The 19040-nt window shown below is 57.0% G+C and overlaps 1 protein-coding gene across 2 annotated transcripts; it reads right to left on the bottom strand.

The window, feature by feature from the left end:
* Positions 1-8057: 8057 nt before the first annotated feature.
* On the bottom strand, positions 8058-18566 carry TRIM35 (tripartite motif containing 35). 2 transcript variants are annotated; one of them, XM_067531291.1, is made up of 8 exons: positions 18339-18566; positions 17361-17802; positions 16530-16574; positions 15624-15719; positions 12679-12909; positions 11601-11623; positions 9817-9938; positions 8058-8894 (listed from the first exon to the last, which is right to left on the bottom strand). In XM_067531291.1, exons 1-8 carry the CDS (start codon positions 18446-18448, stop codon positions 8329-8331), a joined length of 1635 nt encoding a protein of 544 aa, XP_067387392.1. In that variant the 5' UTR covers positions 18449-18566; the 3' UTR covers positions 8058-8328. The 2 variants fall into 2 exon arrangements, with proteins under 2 accessions (XP_067387392.1, XP_067387393.1); XM_067531292.1 differs by lacking the exon at positions 16530-16574 and having other exon boundaries at positions 18339-18525.
* Positions 18567-19040: the final 474 nt, after the last annotated feature.

The following is a 19040-nucleotide window of genomic DNA, read 5'->3' as shown; positions in this document are numbered from 1 at the left end:
ACCTTGTCCACCCGCTACCAACTCCAGGGAAAAGGCTTCTGAGCAGAGCCGCCCACCTGTGTGGTTATTCTGTGATAAAGGTAAACTACACAGGCAAAAAGAAGGATGGGCTTGTAGTGAAGATGCTCCACTAGGCTGCAGGAAGCCTCAGTTCAATTCCTGGATCTACCACAGACTTCCTGTGTGGCCTGGGGCAAGTCAATTTGCTGCTCTGTGCCTCAGTTTCCCCACCTGTAAAACGAGGGTAATAATACTTCCTTTATCTAGTTATATTGTAAACTCGCCAGGGCCGGGATGCTCTCTCACCATGTCTGTATAGCGCACCGGGGTCTGATCTCAGGTGAGCTCTCTAGCTGCTCCTTTAAAAATAATACGTCTGCTAAGAATGCTACACTCATGACACAAGTGAGAATTGAATACAGAGCTCCAGCAATCTAAGGATAGTTTGTTTGCCCATTGACTTTTCTACCCATAAGTCCCTGTCAGGCACACAGCTTGCAGAAAGCGGTTGCCATAACTATCCGGCTTCTCATCACGTGTAACATCACTTTCACTTTCTCTTCGTCTCCCGCTCTGCTCCCCGTTTTTTTAAAGTGCTTATCAAATTTCTCTGCCTCTTTTTAATCAGGTACCATAAAGGCCCCTTGTAAACAGAGTCCCTCTCTGGAGAGACTGCAATATTGGAGTCAGACATAAATGCAGCTTCATCTAAAGGCAGGCAGGCAGCTGTAATTAAACACTTTGAGAGTGGCCTGACAACCATTTGCATATTTCCCAGAGTGCCGCCTTGTCAAGCCTGTGAGCTAGGGCTGCCACCTGTCTAATTCCTGGTAACCGGACTCCTGTGGCCCTATCACTGCCCCACCTCTCCCCACAAGGCCCCGCCCCCGCTCCACCTCTTCCTCTCAAGGCCCCGCCCCCTGCTCCACCTCTTCCTCCCAAGGCCCCGCCCCCATCGCTCACGCCTCTCTCCTATTGGTCACTGGATCATCTCAAAGAGCCTGGTCAGCAGTTACTGACCCCGTGCCTCCCCCTCCCCCGCGGTAACTGGCCTTTTGCTTTGGCTGCCATTGAGGGTGGCCTGGTCCCCAAAAACCAGGCACCTAAACGGCACCCGGACACAGAAGCCGTAATCCGAACTGTCCGGATAAAAACCAGACGGGCGGTACCCTACTGAGGGACGACATTAAGGGGATAATCAAAGCAGCCCGTCAGATTCTGAAGCCCACTCAGAGATGATTAACTGCTAGGAGACCGAGTTGCAGTGGGTGGAAGGCAGCTGGATGAAGAGGAATTAAGCCTGGGCGCCTGCCATAGCACCTAGCGGAGATCAAGGCCCCATTGCCCTAGCATTGAACACAGAGATGTTCCTCGCCCCCTTCTGCCATCCTTCTGCTGAATCAATTTGCCTATTCAGTTTGCATATATTATAGACGACCGGCACAACAGCTGAGCTCCTCTGAATGGTAGAAAGGAAAGGGAAACAGAGAGCTTGTTATACAAGGTAATCTAGATATTTGTACTGTGCTCATTACTGTGGTTGCCTGGGCAGCTAATGAACTCCTTGTTAAGGAGACAGAGCGTGGCACTGTCAGTTCCACACGCAAAAATTCCAACATCTGCCAAGATTAAGGTCTCTGTTCGGTTGACAATAGGGTAATTGTCCTCCGTCACCTCACAGCTCAACTCTAATCAGCCACCGCTTCCGCCAGAATTGGCGCCCACTTCACCGGGCCCGTCGTCTCTCGGCCAGGATGATGGACTGACATTTTGGACACAGGAGCATCCAAATTTTGCCTGGTAGGAGGGCCCGTCAGCTACTTCATAGAGCCTCGTCTACGGCCTAACTTTTCTGTTCTGTTTGCACAGCGCCTGGCACAGCCGGGGCCTGGGTGCTAATGTGATACAAGGAAGAACGGTAAACACAGCACCACAACTGCCTGGCATAAAATGGAGCCGACTGCGGCTACTCTCCCCTCCCTGCGTTAGAAAGGAGGGTACCAGAAACCTCACGTGGCCTATGTCTGGCCCCCATCTCAGCATCCCCTCAGCTACAGAGGAGCTTGCATTCAGACTCCCCCTCTCCCAGTCCTGCTGGGGGAACAAGCTAAGGATAGTTCTAGCCCCAAGTTTTGCACTTTGTTGGGTTTCCGACGTCAGCACTGGTGAAAGGTGCCCCACTGGCAACACTGGTGACTGACTGATATCTCATGGGAGTCCAACAGCGCAGGCCATGCTGCCCTGCCACTCCCAGCGGAGATGGGGTGGAAGGGAAATTGATACACAGAGCAGCGCCCACACCTCAGTCCAGCTGTGAGCATGAATGGAAGGAGTGAGTCCCTGATCAGTGACACCTGCAAGTTCTTAAAACAAACTGCAAAGCTTAATAGTGATATTTTTTCCAAGTGAAGGGCACAGGAGTAACACAACACAATAACACAATAACAAGGCTGGGTGGCAGTGTTCTTATCTAGCACTCTTTCGTCCACAGATCTCAAAATCTCCTTTACAAAGGATAGATGGGTCATTATCCCCATTTCTCAGACGGAGAAACTGAGGCACAGAGCAGGGATGTGACTTGGCCGAGGTCACCCAGCAGGCCAGGTCTCCTGAGTCGCAGTCCAACGCTCCAGCAGTGCTTGTCGAGAAGAACCCCTGCACTGTCCTAACAAGTGACTTTCTTTTCAGGCAGCAGGCCTGGAAAAAATCATTTTCTCCTCCCACTTCATTTGCATTCGGTAAACACAGAGCCATGCACTCAGCAATACCCAGATACAAACTATCAGGGACCTGGGAGACTCAGAGGGAAGAGAAATGCGGTTTCAAAGAGAAATTAAAGGTGGGCTTTTCGAAGGCTGGCCTACGCCTGCTCCCACTGAAGTCAGAGGAAAAACTCCAACTTGTTGCAATGTGATGACAGTCAGGCTAATGTCGAGTGCTTTAGAAACTCCCACTCACACTTGCTAGGAAGAGTCTGAAGTACCAAAACTCCCAGCGTTATAATCTCAGCGGCGTTAGTTCAACCAGATTCTTTTGCTCCCTGTAGGCTGGTGCCACGGTCCAGCCAGCGGCGTCGCAACCCTCCCTCGGTCCCAGGATCTGAGGAAGGCCACAGCATCTTTGTCAAGGGGCATAAACTCCCTAACTAGGAGTCTGTAGCCCCGGCCCCCAGGCAGGGCGTGCTTCCCCCGCAGTCTATAGCCCCCTGGCCCTCATGTAGGGTAGGGCTGGTAATGGGTCTGCGGCTCCCCACAGGCAGGGTGGGCCAATAGTCTATCGCCCCCGGCCCTCAGACAGGGCGGGGCAGGCAACGGAGTCTTTAGCCCCCAGCTCGCAAGCGGGGCTGGAAAGTACTTAGGTCCTATGACCCTCAACCCTCCAACAGGGCAGGGGGGAGTGCGTAGTCTGGTGCCCCCGCCTCCGAGGCGGGGCAGGGCAGATGAGCAGTCTGTTGCCTCTGGTCCTCAAGCCAGGCAGGGCTGGCAAAGGCGTCCATACACCTGGTAAGCAGGTTGCAGCCCCCAGCCTTCAAGCCGGGCAAGGCTAGTGCAGCAATCGATAGCCACTGGCCCTCAAGGGGCAGGGCAGGTCTAGTGGTCTATAGCCCCTGGCCTTACAGTCAGGTGGGGCTGGTGAAGCTCAGGGTCCTCTGGCCAGCAGTGTAGCTAGGGTGGTTAAGGAAGGGAGGAGGGGGACGCAGGTGTTTTGCCACTGAGTCAGCGGGGCTCCAGCCGCAAGGCGCTGACTGGCTCAGTCACTCTCTGGCCGGCTATCCCTGGGCTACTTCCTCCTACCCAATCCCCGGGGGCCTGCATCCACGTAGTTCCCTCCGGGTCACTAGGGGAGGCAGCGAGCGGGCATCCGGCGAGTCCCTCACCATCGACCGGCCCGGAAACTCCTCCGGCTCATCAGCGGAGGGCAGCTTTCCCAGGTCACAGGGCCCCAGGGGTTCCTCCAGTCCCCAGGGTTCGGTCCACGCTGGTGGGTCCTCCACACCAGGCAGCTCCTCCAGGTCAGGGCCGGCCTCAGGGAGTTTCTCCCACCCAGCGGGCTCGGGTATCTGCTCCCAGCTACTAGGTTTGGTGGCCCTCTCCAGTCACTCGGGCCCGGCAGTCCGGGCAGGCTTTGGAGGCTCCCATTGGTGGGGCGGCTGCACCAAACAGCCGCAGGGCCTGGGTCAGGCCCACATCACAGTCTCTGGGAAGATACATCTGCCTCCGGCAGCAGCTTCCCCCTGACTGAGCTGCTGGGCCTGCCTTTTATACTTCCTACCCTGGCCCTGGTTCCGCCCCTCTGCTTCCGGGTAGCTTGGCCTGCAGGGCCAGGCTCTGTCCAGTGGGGGCAGAGCGACCCTTCCTTGGGACCAGGCTCCGAGGGAAGGCAACAGCGCCTTGCTACACTCCCAATAATTATTCCTGGCTCTTCTGTGCCCTTCTCCTCAGTAGATCTCAAAACCCTTTACCAAGGAGGTCGGTGTCATTATCCCCACTTCACTGGTGGGGAAACTGAGGCATGGGGCAGTGAAGCGACTTGCCCCAGGTCACCCAGTAAGCTAGAACCAGGAATAGAACTGAGGTCTCCCGAATCCCAGTCCGATGTGCTAGCCACCAGGCACCACTGCCTCCTGACAAGCATTTCGGGATGTGTCCTGCCAGATGCTGGGGGCCCTCTGGGGCTGAAGTGGGCTGTAAGTGGTACCTAGTTCTGCTGCCGCTCACCCGCACAGGGGGGGAATCTCAGCCACAGGGAGCAGAGGGTGCTCAGCACCGTGCAGAATGGAGCCCCCATGTCTTCGAGGAGAAGGAAGCTGTGCTATAAAGCAACGGCAACTCTGGGGCATGTGCCCGGCAGCGACTCTCAGGCAGCGACGGCCAGATTATTCAAGGCGTGTAAGTACCTAAAGATACAAATAGGCACTGAGGTACCTAACTCCCACTGGTCCCAATGGCAGGTAAGTGCCTAACTCCTGTTGGCTTCAATAGCACCTACCTGCCTTTGAAAATCCCACTAGGCACCTACCAGGAACTTTAGGCACCTAAATCCCTTTGAAAATCTTGCCCTGCGTGTCTTTGGCCTTGTAGGGCTGTGACTTTCCTGCTCTAGTTCAAGTAGCATCAGCCCCTCGTGTGGACCCAGTTACACTGGTAGAGAAGTGCTTGTGAACATGGAGCTTAGTCCTCGCAGCAGAGTGTGAGCAGAGGTGTTTCTGCAGGGCCCTTCCTCTGCTCCCTTCTCTTCGGGAGCCCTTGGGAGTGCTGCGTGCATCTGCTCAGGGCTAGCACCGGCCTTTCCCTGAAACTGAATCAAGACCCCAAAGTAACTCAAAACAGCCCCCCACTGTCCTAAGTACAAGGCCCATCATAGGAACCTGGTGACTAATATTTACTGGACTAACACACACCCACACCCCATGTTTGATCTAACATCACTAAGATGTCTTATCTGCACCATACCTATCAGTAGCTATTAAGCACATTACAGTAATATAACTGCAATTATATAGGCTAAATGGGCCTACGCTTTCAATATGACCCTGCTCACTTATGCTAAGTATCTCATAACAACTTGACCCAAACAGCAGGGAAACGTGTCAAAGCCCAGATCCCTTCGTGCTGTGTCTTAGTACATGCCAGGGAAGCACCGTCCTGGCTCGGTGCCTGAAATGCTAGTTTGCAAAACAAAGGAAGGAAGGAACAGAACCGCGCGGGAGGGAAGCGGGACAAACGGCTGGTTGGGATTTTAGTGACGTGTCCATAGATGGAGAACGGGGGAAATCAACAGATAAATAACGCCAGCTGAAGTGTGTAACTTTGGGCGCACGCCGCCCGTGTAAGGTGAACATAACGCTGCACGAGACAGCTTCCCGGAGACCGGTATCCTACTGAACCTTTGCCCTGTCCTAAATTCGGATCGGCATAAGCAATAAACCTGACTGACGCGGGCTATTTGAGCTCTTTTCAGAACGAACTGCAGTGTAACCGGCTGTGCAATTTGTCAGCAAACCCCATAGCTCACACCCATCTCCCGTCAGCAGTTAGCGCTGCCTTTTACCTTCGAATCCCGCTTCCTCTGAGGTGGGGCTCATCAGGGCCGGCTTAGCGCCAGCCTCTCCAGCCCACGTGCCAGCCCCCCAGTTACACACCCATCCTCCTTAGATCTTTGCCCACCCCAGGGCAAGTTCTACCTGAAAGCATTGTTTTCCCTCCCTCTTTCACCCCCCACTGTTGCGGTTGCTCACAGAGACCTTATTCCACTCAGCAGTGGTCTAGCCTTCCGGCTCAGGCTTCCTTCTCTGCCCCTGCACAGCCTGTCCTGGGAGGAAAGGCAGCATATATACTACCCTCCTTCTGACAGCTTCCCCTGATAGGACCGGGCTTCCTTCTCTCTGAGCCAATCCTATGCTGGAGGACTCCTGAGCCCGGGCCCTTAAAGTGACAGTGCCCTTCCCACCCCACTGCTAATTCCCTGGGACCCCTTCCTCTCTTCCAGCTTTCGATGGTTTCTGAGCTTGTGTTAACATCGCTGAAGTGGGGACTTCTGCCCCCCCCCCAAGGCTTAATGGACCAGCATACCCTGAAAAGGAAGGGGAGTAAGTTATACCCAGCTACCTTTATACCACTTTAAGTTAATGTACATGGGAAGACAGAGCCCAAAGCATTCAGAGGCAGGCAACAGCTAAGGGAGATGCTTAACATCCCAAGTTACGGGAAAGCCTCTAGCAATTCTTACCTTTAAATGGCTAATCCACCTCTTCTGTCTTGTCTTTTGGACTGTAAGCTCTCTGGGGCACAGACTGTCACGGGCTGGGTAAATTCGCAGCCCTGTGTCCTGCAGGGGGTCAGACTAGAGCCTCACAATGGGTCTCTTTTGACCTTGAAATCTATCAGATGTTCAGTAAGTTTATACAGCGTCTGGCCCAGGGGGGCCCAGACTTGGTTGCCTCCAGGTGTGACCCCATTACACATGTTAAATAATAATCAGGAGTACTCTTCACCCTCTTTCTGTCCAAGCAGTGATTCTACACACTGCTAAAGTTATGTTACAGGCATCACATATAAAATAACTCTAGTCAGGAGTTATATCTTACCCAGCCACCTAATCCAGTTTGAATTGGTGTCATTTCAATTCAGATTCTCCCCGGAATTAAGGGACTGGGAGAAAAGGGTGGAGCTGGATCCAAATATCTTACAATAGAAAGGAGGGTGGGTGTCCGATTTCGGGGTTGGCTCAGTGGGTTCTGCAGAGGAGCAGCCCTATTGCCTGGGGAGAAGAGAGAGACAGAAAGAGAGAGAGAGAGACAGAGAGTGTGAGTGTGAGAGCGTGAGTGTGTCAGGAGGGGGATGCGGCCTGGAGCGGGTTGAAGAATGGAGAAAAAAAATTCACACACATTTTTTTAAAAGACTTTCCTACTTTTCTCCACCAATATCTTCCCGCTTCGGCACTTAAGGGGGCTGGTGGGAAAACGATGATTTTGAGTCTTTCCCTTCAGCTCGGTGAAGGATAATACCTGATTTGCAATTAACTCCTCCCCGTACCCTGCTTCCCACTCACACTCCTAATACCTGAGATTTCAGGCTAAAGTAGGTGCCTGAGACCAAGGTGAAAATTACTTACTTTAAAGTGGGACTCTTGGAATAAGCTCTCACCGCTGCATTGAGTCTCAGTCCACTCAAGTTCCTCTACTATCTATGGGGTCTGATTTTGGATCCAAAACGGACTGGACTCTCAGCCTGGGAGAGCGGAGTTATGCCAGCTCCAGGCAGCTTTCATGACGTGAAAAATCTTAATCTGTTGAGGGCTGTTAGAAAGAGGGCAATGAGCGACGGTTCTGCATGACCGCTGAGGGTAGGACAAGCAGGCATGGGTTTAATCTGCAGCAAGGGAGATTTAGGTTAGAGATTAGGAAAAACTTTCTAACTAGCCAGGTAGTTAATCACCTTCAAAAGGAGAGTGGGATGCGGGTTTTGCAGCTGACTGGGCTTTTCCTGCCGAAAATTTGAATGAAGACGCTTGGAATTTGTGACCCAAACCCCAACCTTTAGGAGACCACGGCTGTGTCCTGCCACCCTGGAGGTTTATTAAAAAGACAAAAAAAGGCCACAATCGGTCATGAAGGCACACATTAGAAAATAACCCAAGAGTAACAGCTTCTGCTGAGAAATCTCAAGCAAGAAACCAGGGCTAGGAGGCGCTTGGTCCATTGGAAGAGGACATCCTGATGGAACGCAGTGCAGAAAGGTGCGTGGAAGCAGCAGGCCAGGGGGGAATGGAGGACGGGAAAGGGGGTGGCCAAGAAAGGAAACCTTTCTACTGCTTGTATGGCGCAGCCTACAGTGGAAGGTCCTCCTTGATCAGGACGCGCAGAGGGCAGATCCTGAGGGACCCGGCCGGCGTATCGGGCGTCAGGCTGCCCACGTAGAAATAGGGGAAGACGTCGCCGTTGAACTGCTCGTGGAAGGTGTAGATGTGGCTCTTCTGGTCGGCGTCGTAGAAGGAGAGCTCGCCCTCGTCGCAGTCCAGTTCCACCCGGATCCGCTTGAGGTCCCGGAGCGCCGTCTCCGACCTGGCTGAGTTGGAGACCCGGCACGTCTCGCTGTCCGCACCCGGCAGGCGGTAGATGTACCAGAAGCCCGAGCGGGCATCGTGGTGGAAGTTCCACCGGCGGCCGCTGCGCTCCTTGGCCACGCCCACGCGCCAGTTCACGAGCCCCCCCAAGTCCACCTCCCAGGCATGGGAGCCCTTGGAGAAGCCCCGGGAGCCCAGGATGCAGGGGGCTGAGGAAAAGCGCTCCGGGTTGTCCACCAGCAGCTTGTAGCTTCCGTTGGTGACGCTGGTGAGGTTGCTGGAGACCGAGAGCCAGCCCGCGGCGGAGTTGGGGTCAAAGCTGAAGGGAACTGAGAAGGAAATTTGTCAGGAGGTGCCAGGCTCTGCCCTATGGAGCTAGCGTCCTGCTGGCAGGTGTCTGTGACAGCCCCTAGGGGCCTTTGCTTGTCCACATCCCACCCGCCAGCCTCCATCACCCGACCTCTCCCACGGGTATCTCCGCACTCTCCCAGCCCGCCCCTTCTAGCGGTTTGGTCATGCCCTTAGCTCTGCAGGTCCCAGGTTCGATCCCTGGTGACGACCAGGATGATGGCCGCTCCAGTGCAGTTACTGATCCTTGTAAGCTGGAAGAGCTCATGGTCCGCAGGGATGGGACGGTCCCTCTGCCCGGCTCCAATGCAACCAACGCTGGAGCATCGCTGGGTAAACCGAGGCAGACGACGCCCTTCGGGCAGGGACTAGACAGTTGGGAGTCAGCGTCCCTGTGGGCTGGGACGTGAGGCACATTCCCCTCAGGTGTGATGAGACGGAGACAGGGTGTAGCCAAGAAGGCTAGAGGACTGTGGTGGCATGAGAAGTCCGATCGGAGGGGATGTGCCCACTGAAGTGTTACTGGAAGGACATCCCAAATCAGGATCTGCCTGGGACACCCAGGATGTGGTGTCATGAAACACAAACCAACCTGGGTTACATGTGCCCCTGTAATAACCCCACAGCGAGATCATCAGCTGGGTTTGAACCCACAGCCTTCAATGCCAGGGGCCCTTACCACTGGAGCTAAACAAGCAAGTCCAGCAGCAGTAGTAGGCTGTTAGCCTCCAGGCGGACCAGCCCCAGTCTGTTACATGAAGGCTTCAAAGGCAGAAGCTGGCCTGCAAAGCTCCATGGTGCTCCCATCCTGTGACGTCTGGGCAGCCCCGTGCTCTATGTTACCTGGTGCATCGGCCACCACCTGCCCGCCTCACTCGCTGCCCCGTGCCCTCAGCGCCTTACCTACTGTGATGATGTCCAGCATCTTCCTCCACACCTTGTACTGCAGGGAGCCCAGGAACTTGGGGACATCAACCAGCATCCCCGGCGGGATGGCTTCCGGCTCCTCCGCCGTGCAGGCAATTCTGGGGACATGCAGGACAAGGTTACACAGATCCAGCCAGGAGAGGCCATGCACTAGGGGGTTACCGCAAAGGATCATTGGAGTCAGGAAGGACGTCCTGTTGTGCCTGCAGGTGCTGGTTACAGTCCAGTTTCCCACCGCCAAGGCCGTGTCAGGGATGGAGATCTCCAGGGCACTGGTGAGTCAGGACAATGCTCTGTTCTCAGGGTCAGCCCAGCCCGGGGCTAGGGGGCACTGTGCTGAGAGGTGCTGTCTTTCAATGGGGCTTTGAAACCAAATCCTCACAGATTCCATGGCACATTCCTGGCTAGATTCCAGCTTAGGTATTTACCAGCTGTCTGCAACTGCCCTTCTAGTGTGAGCTGGAGAAGGGCCCCTTCATTTCCAGCCGGAACTGATAAACCGCTGCCTAGTGCCATTCCCAATGGGGGGCTGCAACTCCTGCCCGGGTACTAGAGATTAGCCTGGACTGGCACTTCAGAGCCAATGTGGAGCCTGGGAGGGTGGGATTAGAATGATTCCAACCCAGATTTCACAGCTCACACTCATCTGATGCGGTTCAACAAGGACGAGTGCACCTAGGACGGAAGAATCCCATGCACAGCTACAGACTGGGGACGACTGGCCAGGCTGCAGTTCTGCAGAAAAGGACCTGGGGGTAACAGTGGATAAGAAGCTGGATATGAGTCAGCAGTGTGCCGTGGTTGCCAAGAAGGCTAATAGCATATTGGGCTGCGTTAGTAGGAGCATTGCCAGCAGATCGAGGGAAGTGATTATTCCCCTCTATTTGGCACTGGGGATGATGCATTTGGAGTATTGTGTCCAGTTTTGGATCCCCCACTACAGGAAGGATGTGGACAAGTTGGAGAGAGTCCAGCGGAGGGCAACAAAAATGATGAGGGGCTGGAGCACAAGACTTATGAAGGGAGGCTGAAGGAACTAGGCTTGTTTAGTCTGCAGAAGAGAAGAATGAGGGGGGATTTGCTAGCAGCCTTCAACTACCTGAAAGGGGGTTCCAGGGAGGATGGAGCTAGGCTGTTCTCGGTGGTGGCAGATGACAGAACAAGGAGCAACGGTCTCAAGTTGCAGGGGGGGAGGTCTAGGTAGGACATTAGGAAAAAGTTTTTCACTGGGCGGGTGGTGAAGCACTGGAATGGGTTACCTAGGGAGGTGGTGGAATCTCCATCCTTAGAGGTTTTTAAGCTGCGGCTTGACAAAGCCCTGGCTGGGATGATTTACTTGGGGTTGGTCCTGCTGCGAGCAGGGGGTGGGACTAGATACCTCCTGAGGTCCCTGCCACCCCTCATCTTCTAGGATTCTATGATCTCTACCACATGCAATTTCTAAATTGCTCTGGGACCCCAGGCACCACGGGCTGTATTGGCAGAGGTGCTGGGTACTTGCAGTGCCCACTGAAGTTGCTAATACTCTGTACCTTCAAAAACAAGGTCCCCAATGAAAGTACCAGAACCCCTTCTTTACAGCCGCAGCCATATGTACTCCGCAGCAGGGAGGTTTGATGTGGGTTCCGTGTAACAGATAAAGCTATTTCACGCACGGTTGGTAACACTGCGGGAATTGGTAGAAGAGGGCCATGTTTTAGTCAATAAACCCCACCTTAGTTCAGCTGCACAGTCAGGATTGCAGACGCTCAGGGACCTACCTGCGCTTGCGGTTCTTGTGTTTCTGAAAGAGACGAGAGAGATGTTGCACATTAAACCCACCCAATGCTTTTGTAACCATCGGAGGAACTGACAATGGTGGGCAGAAACGGGCCCTGGAGACAGTGCAGTTATGCATTGGATTATCTGACTTCAGGATTGGGGGGAGGGCGTGTGTGTCGTGATTCTTGTGCCCAGGACTGGGACAATCCAAAGCGCAAAATCCCCACAACAAAACCACATGCTTCTGAGCAGGTTTTCGAGAGAATTTACATTGAAAATGTGATTGCTTTTCCCAGACAGCTCAGGAGAGGTGCCAGCTCACAGAACACAGGCAAGGTTTCCTTTCTGGTTGCATCCTATTCCTCTTAGTGATCCCCTCCCCACCCAGCCCCTTCTGTAGCACACTAAGGGCTTGTCTACACTTGAAACACTACAGCAGCACAGCTGCAGCTTCGGTGTAGATGCTATTTACGCCAATGGGAGAACCTTTCCCATTGGTGTAGGTCATCCACCTTCCATCAACCAGCACTGTTGACATGGGGCTGAACTACATCGCTTGGGGGTGGATTTTTCACACCTCTGAGTGATGTAGCTGGGTCGATCTAATCTTCTTGTGCAGACCAGCCCTAACTAGTTTGCTTCCACCCCAAGCGATTACACCATTCAAATACAGGGACAGATCCTCAGCTGGTGTCAGTCAGTGGAGCTCCATTGAAGGCCACGGTGCTAGGCCAGTTTACCCCACCTGGGGGCCTGGCCCACAGTTTTTATGCCCCTTAGCTGAGCTTCACGTATCTACCTCTAGGAACCTTCTCTCCCGCTGTGAGTCAAGCCCGCAGCCCCAGCCCAGGATCTTCTGTGGCTCTGGCGTCTGCAGCAAACCCACAACTGCAACAGTCATTTTTCGCTGCCACTTCACATCAGGTCTAGGTCTCAGTGCCCGGGATGTGGGCGGAGATTTGACAGTGGGCGGAGCTAGGCTGTAGTTCTGCCACATCCCCTACACAACACCCCACCTGAGCTGGGGCCGAGGTGAGCAGTGCAGGCAGGGAGAGGAGGGCTGGAGGCTGGTGTTACCGTGAGGAAGGAGAGGTCGTCCTCCTTCAGGTCAGCCTGCAGCTGGTTGACCTCGTGCAGCAGGGCGTTGCTCTCCTCCGACAGCTTCTGGACCTTGCCCTCGATCAGGTCCTGCTTGCGCCGGGCCTCCTCGTGCAGCTCCGACAGCACGGCCTTCTCCTCACCACACAGGAACTCGTGCAGCTTCTCGAACTCCTTCCTGATCTGATCCTCCAGCCTGGTGACCTCAACCTGCCCGGCGGGAGGAAGAGCAGGACTATTGCAGCAACCTGACTTCGCCCTGGCCCTTCCCACCCCCGAGGGCGATAGAAGCCACCAAGGGGTCGCTGCACCCAACACCCATCTACCAGGCGACATGCAGCACCACGACCCCACTCGAGGACAGGAAGTGAAGAATGTTATTAGTACTGAACTTGCACCTTGCTGGGGGGTTGCACTAACACTCAGCCCGATGGCCCCCACCCCACGGAGTTCACCACCTAACAAGAGTGACCAGAATTTTTCTAATGACGTTTTCATTAACAAAAAGTCAGTTTTGCCAAAATCTGAGTTACACTAAAACAATCTGAGGGTGAAGAATCTTTGGATATTTTGACACAAAATATTGAAACCAAAAATCTGAGTTTCCTTTTCCCCACATGGAAAACATTTAGTGTTTTGCCCCCCCAAAAAAATGCAAAGAGGGGGGAGAGTCAAAACCCCAAATTGGAGGAAGGGAGTTGAAAGCCCAAGTCAAAACATTTCAATTCTAAAATAAATGAAGATTTTCATTTTTTTTTCCATCCCAAAACTGACATTTTTCCTGGGAAAAATGGGATGTTTTGGGCAGCTCTGCTAACCAGACAGGGCAAAGGGGCAGGAGCCCCATTGTACTGATGGGAAGTGGACACAGATGAAGTGAAATAGCTTGCTTAAGGTCCCACAGAGCCTGTGACAGAGCCAGCAGCTGAACCCAGATCTTGCCTCACTCCCCTAGCCCCAGTCCGCAGGGCATGAATTTGCTCCAACAGGGAATCCGGCTGATGACTGGCATGTTACAGCTTATTCCCTTGGACACCGACAGAACCTCACTGGCTGCCCACACCAGCAAGGGCCATTGTCCCAGGTGGGAACTCCAAGAATCATCATCCCTCAGGGTTCCCATCCATGAGCCAGAGTCTAGAGACAGGCCAGCATTTCCCAACCAGTAACAGCCTCCTGAAATGAAAGCAGCCTCCACACCCACTCAGTCCCTTTCAGAGAGTCCAGGAGCTCTCCGGGGTAGGGGAAATGACAGACCTGTGCCGGGATTGCAATAGTTAAACCAGCCAGACACGCAGCCCCCCGGCCAAGTATTCGCAGGGCGCTGGAGAACTATGGACGCCAAGCCACACGGGCTGCGTGCCCCGACACTAGCAGCTCCCCTACAGCTATAAATCCCCCCCATCCTGCACGCCCCACGCCATCCTCGCCTCAGCCCCCCAGAGCTCTCGCAGCAGCAACCGCCCTCACCGCGCCAGTGTCTCCCCCAGCCAGTCCTCCCCCGCGGCGCTGGCTGTGCCCACGGACTTGGACACATGCAACAATACTTGCAGGGCAGAGCGGTCAGCCACCCTCCTGCACGGCACTGCTGGGCCTGTCCCCCCCACAGGGAAAGCAGCTAGCTCCATCCTGGGCCACACGTCGCTCTGCCGGTGCCCCTCAATCCCGACCCCTGGCTCCCCTCCTAGGTCAGACTTCGGCTTCCAACACGCAGCTCTGCTCAGGTGCCTCGAACCGGGCCTGCAGCTCCCTCCCTTCTCCTGCAGACAGACAGACAGACCGACCACAAGCCGGCACATGGCGTGTCTGAGATTCCCACTAGGGGCTTCACAGCCCCTGTAAACTGCTTTCCATTTCCACCCTGGGCTGTGTGTAGAGTTCAGGTGCCCAGGGAGAGTTTGCCCCCGTCACCAAACCTTATCCAGAGGCCTCTGCCTGCCCAGGACCCTCCGAGGTGAAGGACAGGAAGAGGCACGCGCAGCCCATCGCTGGGCAGGGCATTCCACAAGCGGGCAGCTCTCCACGGCAGAGAGGGCAGGCGGAGGCCTCTCCCGCTGAAAATGAAGGTGAACCAGGTGCCCGGCTCCCATTCGTGCCTTTTTGAATCTCTCCACCTCCCTACACTGTCCATTGTGGGGTTTCAGGCACCTTCAAAGGTCTCTGGCGCTGGCCAGGATGGCTCCCGGAGCTGCTCTGGTACGTTCCCAAGGATCTATGCAGACTTGCCCAGGCTGGTAAAGATGGGATCAAGGAGAAAGCCCAGGGCTCCCAGCTGCTTGTTGGGCTGCAGCATACGTCAAACGGTGCATGTGCCGGTGTGAGGCCACGCAACACTCCCAGCTCCCACATCGCCCCCGCCCCCACCCTCCCAATCACCGATCCCTCGCCGGAGACACAAATCCAGAGTCCTGACCCCAAGGCATGGCACAGACAGGGGCCAACTCTCCCTCCTGTGAGCCCACCCATCTCTCCTGCCATTAGCCTCCCCTACGTCGCTGTGCGGGATTGCTGGCATGGGACGGGGCGGTGTTCCACCCCAGAGGGAGCTGCATTCCTGCCGGGGGAGTGTGATCCACGATGCACAGTTTGCAAAGGGCCTTCAGATTCTCTGGGATGAAAGGCTCCATTGAGAGACATTTCCAAACAAGGCCCACCCTCAGGGGCTGGTAACACAGGGGGAGCAGGAGGCCCTGGGCTGTGGCACCAACTCAGTCACTCATGGCTCGGCTCAGCCCCTCCTGGCAGCAGTGAGAAAGACTCAGCAGCTGAGAGCCTGTGGGCTGGGCCCCCTGCCAAACAATACGGCCAGCTGGAGCTTTGCCATCAGCTACGGCCCCCTTTGCCGACGCCTGCTGGCATGATCTGCCCGGCCGTTTGGGCAGGGGTTTGGCAATCCGCCAACCCGCTTCCGCCTGGCTTCTCACCTGGTTGTGCTTGGAGATGGACTCATACGAGCGCCGGACCATCCCAAAATCCTTCACCTTGTCCCGCAGAGAGTTCTCCATGTTCCTCCATTTGGCCTGCAGGAAGGAGAGCCTCTTTATCCAGCCCCAGGCCTCACACACGCCACAAGACCAACACCAGCTCAGCAACAGCAATAACCCCTTCCCTCCGGGGATCTCAAAGCACCTTACAAATGTCCCTCAAGCCTCAATGCTCAGAGGTGCATGGGCGGTGGGTGAAGCTTCCCTCTCCCCATTCGGCCTCTTCTGGCCCCAGGCCTCGCCCCTCATTGCCATGTGCATCCCTGGCTGATTCCCTCCCTTCCTTCCCTCTCCCAGCTTGCCATGACATGAGCTGCCTCCGAGGGGAACTGGGCCGGTGCAGGAGCTGCCCGAGGGTGCCTCCCTCCATCCTGAGGGAATGCAGATACTCGCATGCATAGGAATCTAAATTCTCCTGCTTTGGCTATAAAACAACCCCTAAGACTCTTCTCCTGGGGGCAGGTGAGCCAGTAAAAGTCTCTTGCAGGGTTTTCTGCACCTTCCTCGGAAGCATCCGGTCCTGGCCGCCGTCAGAGACGGGACCCTCGGACTAGAGGAACCCTGGGCCTGATCCTGCCTGGCAAGCCCCACGTTCCCCAATTGTTATTCTCCCTGTTTTATAGACGACAGGAAGTGTCTGGAGAGATTCAGTGACTCACGCCCGCTCACGGCACGGCTGGGACGAGCGCGCAGGAGGCCTGACTCCAAGGGCTGTGCCTCAACCACTAGGCCACGCTACCCCGTCCTGCGCCGTGTCGGTTGGGGCTAGGAAACAGATCTCCGAGCCTGCCCCGACGGCTGCAGCAGCGTTCGAATTAAGACAAGGCCCCCTCCCGGGTGACTCACTTTGCCAGTGACACAGCACAGCGGCTCCAGTTTCCCTTTTCCGGCCTGCAAGAGAATTCAGAGCCAAACCGCGGTCTGGAGAGCTGCCCTGCTCCCTGACACGTGAGTGGGGAGAGGCCTCGGAGCATGGTTGTACTGCCACAGGCTCTCTTCCTTCCCCCCCATGCCTGCACTATGCAAACTTTACTGGGGCCCAGGGAAGGATCAAAGCTGGAGAAGGAGCCATTCCTCATCCAAAGACAGAAAAACTATGTCCCGGCTGGGCATGGTGGGGGCCGGAGCCCGGGCTGTCCCGTGCCAGAGCTCTCCCCAGCTCCTGCCATGCTGCTAACAAGGCAAGCAACAGCAACGGAGTCAGGCCTGGGGTGCCCGCCTAGCGACGGGGAGGGCTAGCCACACAAAACCCACGCGTCAGGAACACGCTGGCAGGAGAGGCGCTGCATGGGCAAAGGGGAGAAAGCTCCCTGCACCCCCTCGATCGGAGGCCCCGCCCGCTTCCCCACAGCAAGATACCCCTCACTCTGGGAGATCCAAGGTGGAGGGGCCTGTCTCTCGCCCACACCCACGCACGTCCCTGTAGCCCACACACTGGCGGGCACGTACCAGGCGTGCGCCCCCCTGGCCCGGGGTAGCCGCGGGTCCCTGCGCCCAGCACGTGCCAAGCGTGCAGGCCAGTCGCTACCCACGTCTCCGTGCTCCCCCCCTCCCCACCAGCGCCCGTGTAGCTCGGGCACGTCTGTGCAGGTGCGTCGCTCGGGGCAGGCCCCACGCTGCTGATCCCTTACAGACAGCACCCTGCCCGGAGCCTGGCACCCCCGCTGAGCCACTCACCCGGTAGTCCTTGGCCGTCTCCCCCACAGGCCGCAGCTTGTGGCCCTCGTGCTGCTTGGCGCGCTGGCAGGCGAAGCAGGCCAGCTCCTTGTCCTCCTGGCAGAAGAGCTTGGCCTCCTGGCCGTGCAGTGGGCACAGGGCGGGTCCTGGGCCGCCCCGGCGGCTCTCCTCCCGGCGGAGCACCTCCACCAGGTTGTTGAGGGTGCGGTTGACGCGCAGCTCGTCCAGGGAGGAGCTCTCCTTGCAGACGGGGCAGGCCTGGCGGGGCTGGTGCTGCCAGGAGCGGCTCACGCAGCCCTTGCAGAAGTTGTGGCCGCAGCAGAGGGTCACGGCCTCGCGGAAGGGGTCGTAGCAGATGGGGCAGAGCAGCTCCTCTTTGAAGCTGGAAGAAGAAGAGGAGGCGCCGGCCGCCGCGGGAGCCGCTTTCGTCTCCATGGCCGCCCTGCAGCAGGGGTGGGGTGGGGGAGAAAGCAAAGGGCGTCCGACTTCGGCAGAGACGGGACGAGCCGCCCGGCTGCAGTCCGGGCCGGCGGGTGCGCGGCTGGGTGACTCCCCGGCGGGCAGGGGGAGGGAGGAAGCCGGAGCGGGCGGCGCAGCAGCAGCACCCCGGCCGGCGCCAGAAGCGGGGCGGGAGTGACATGGCTTTAGACCAGTGGGAGCCGCGAAGCGGGGTGGGCGCGGCCGGTGGGAACGGGAAAGGGAGGTTCACACGCCAGCGGCGGGGCGGGGAGGCGCTGCTGGTCTCTCGGCTGGACTGGGTTGGGGGGGATCGGACTTTCCCCGCCGCTCGAGGCTCGCTCTCTCCCGCCCGCGGCCCGGAAAGAGCCGCCCGGCCGTGCGTAAAGGCGCAGCTCCGGCCGTGCGTAAAGGCGCAGCTCCGGCCCGGCTGGAGACCGGCTGCGCCCTTTGGCGATGCGCCCGCAGCCAGGCGGTGCGGCGCCGGCCGAGCCCAGCGGCCGTGCCCGGGCTGGGTTTTACCTGGGCTCCGGGGAGGCGGCGGCGGCCCAGCCTGGGCGGAGGCAGCTTTTGCAGCCCCCTCTGGTGCGGAGCCGCCGGCGCGGCGGGGGCCGAGGGGCGCCTCCGGGCATGGCTGGGGCGCGACCCAGCCCCGCGCGCTGGCGCGATGCGCTCCCGTCCCGGTGCCGGGGAGAAGGGAAGGCGCGGCCGGCCCGGGCCTGTCCTTTTATGGCCCTGGCCTCGTCGGGCTGCAGCTGGGCTCCACCCCGGGTCGGCCCCTCCGGCGCTAGGGAGCGGCTCCCCCAGCCCACGCGCCGCGCACCCTGGCCTGGGTGCCTGACTCAGGTGCCGCCCGGGAGCTGCCTGCCAGCCGGCCTTTCCGCTGCCGCGGCCCCCCGGGAGAGTCGCTTTCCTCCAACACTGAACAAGGAGATTTATCCGAGCCAGGAAACAGGCTTAGCATTGCCGCAGCAGCAGCTCTGTAAGCCTCCCCCCCCCCAGGTCACTCCCACCTGCCCCCCTTCAAACAGAGCACACATCCCCAGAGAGACGTAGTGGCCTTGGTGCCCGGTGGTGATCCAGCTGCGGGTCTGGCCTAGGCTTTGTCCCTGGGTCTATTGCACTTTGCCCTGGCCTGGAGAAGGGCTTTTTATTTTATTAGTGCAATAAATTAATGATTGTCCAGCAATTTGTTACCAAGACCTACCTGAATAAATGCTAGAG

The sequence above is a fragment of the Emydura macquarii genome, unplaced genomic scaffold, assembly GCF_026122565.2.
Source record: "Emydura macquarii macquarii isolate MOO-44397 ecotype Brisbane River unplaced genomic scaffold, CSIRO-AGI_Emac_v2 contig_3134, whole genome shotgun sequence".
In the NCBI taxonomy this organism is placed as follows: Eukaryota; Metazoa; Chordata; order Testudines; family Chelidae; genus Emydura; species Emydura macquarii.
Note: the sequence above shows the minus strand (reverse complement) of the source record. Positions and strands in the feature narration are given on the sequence as shown.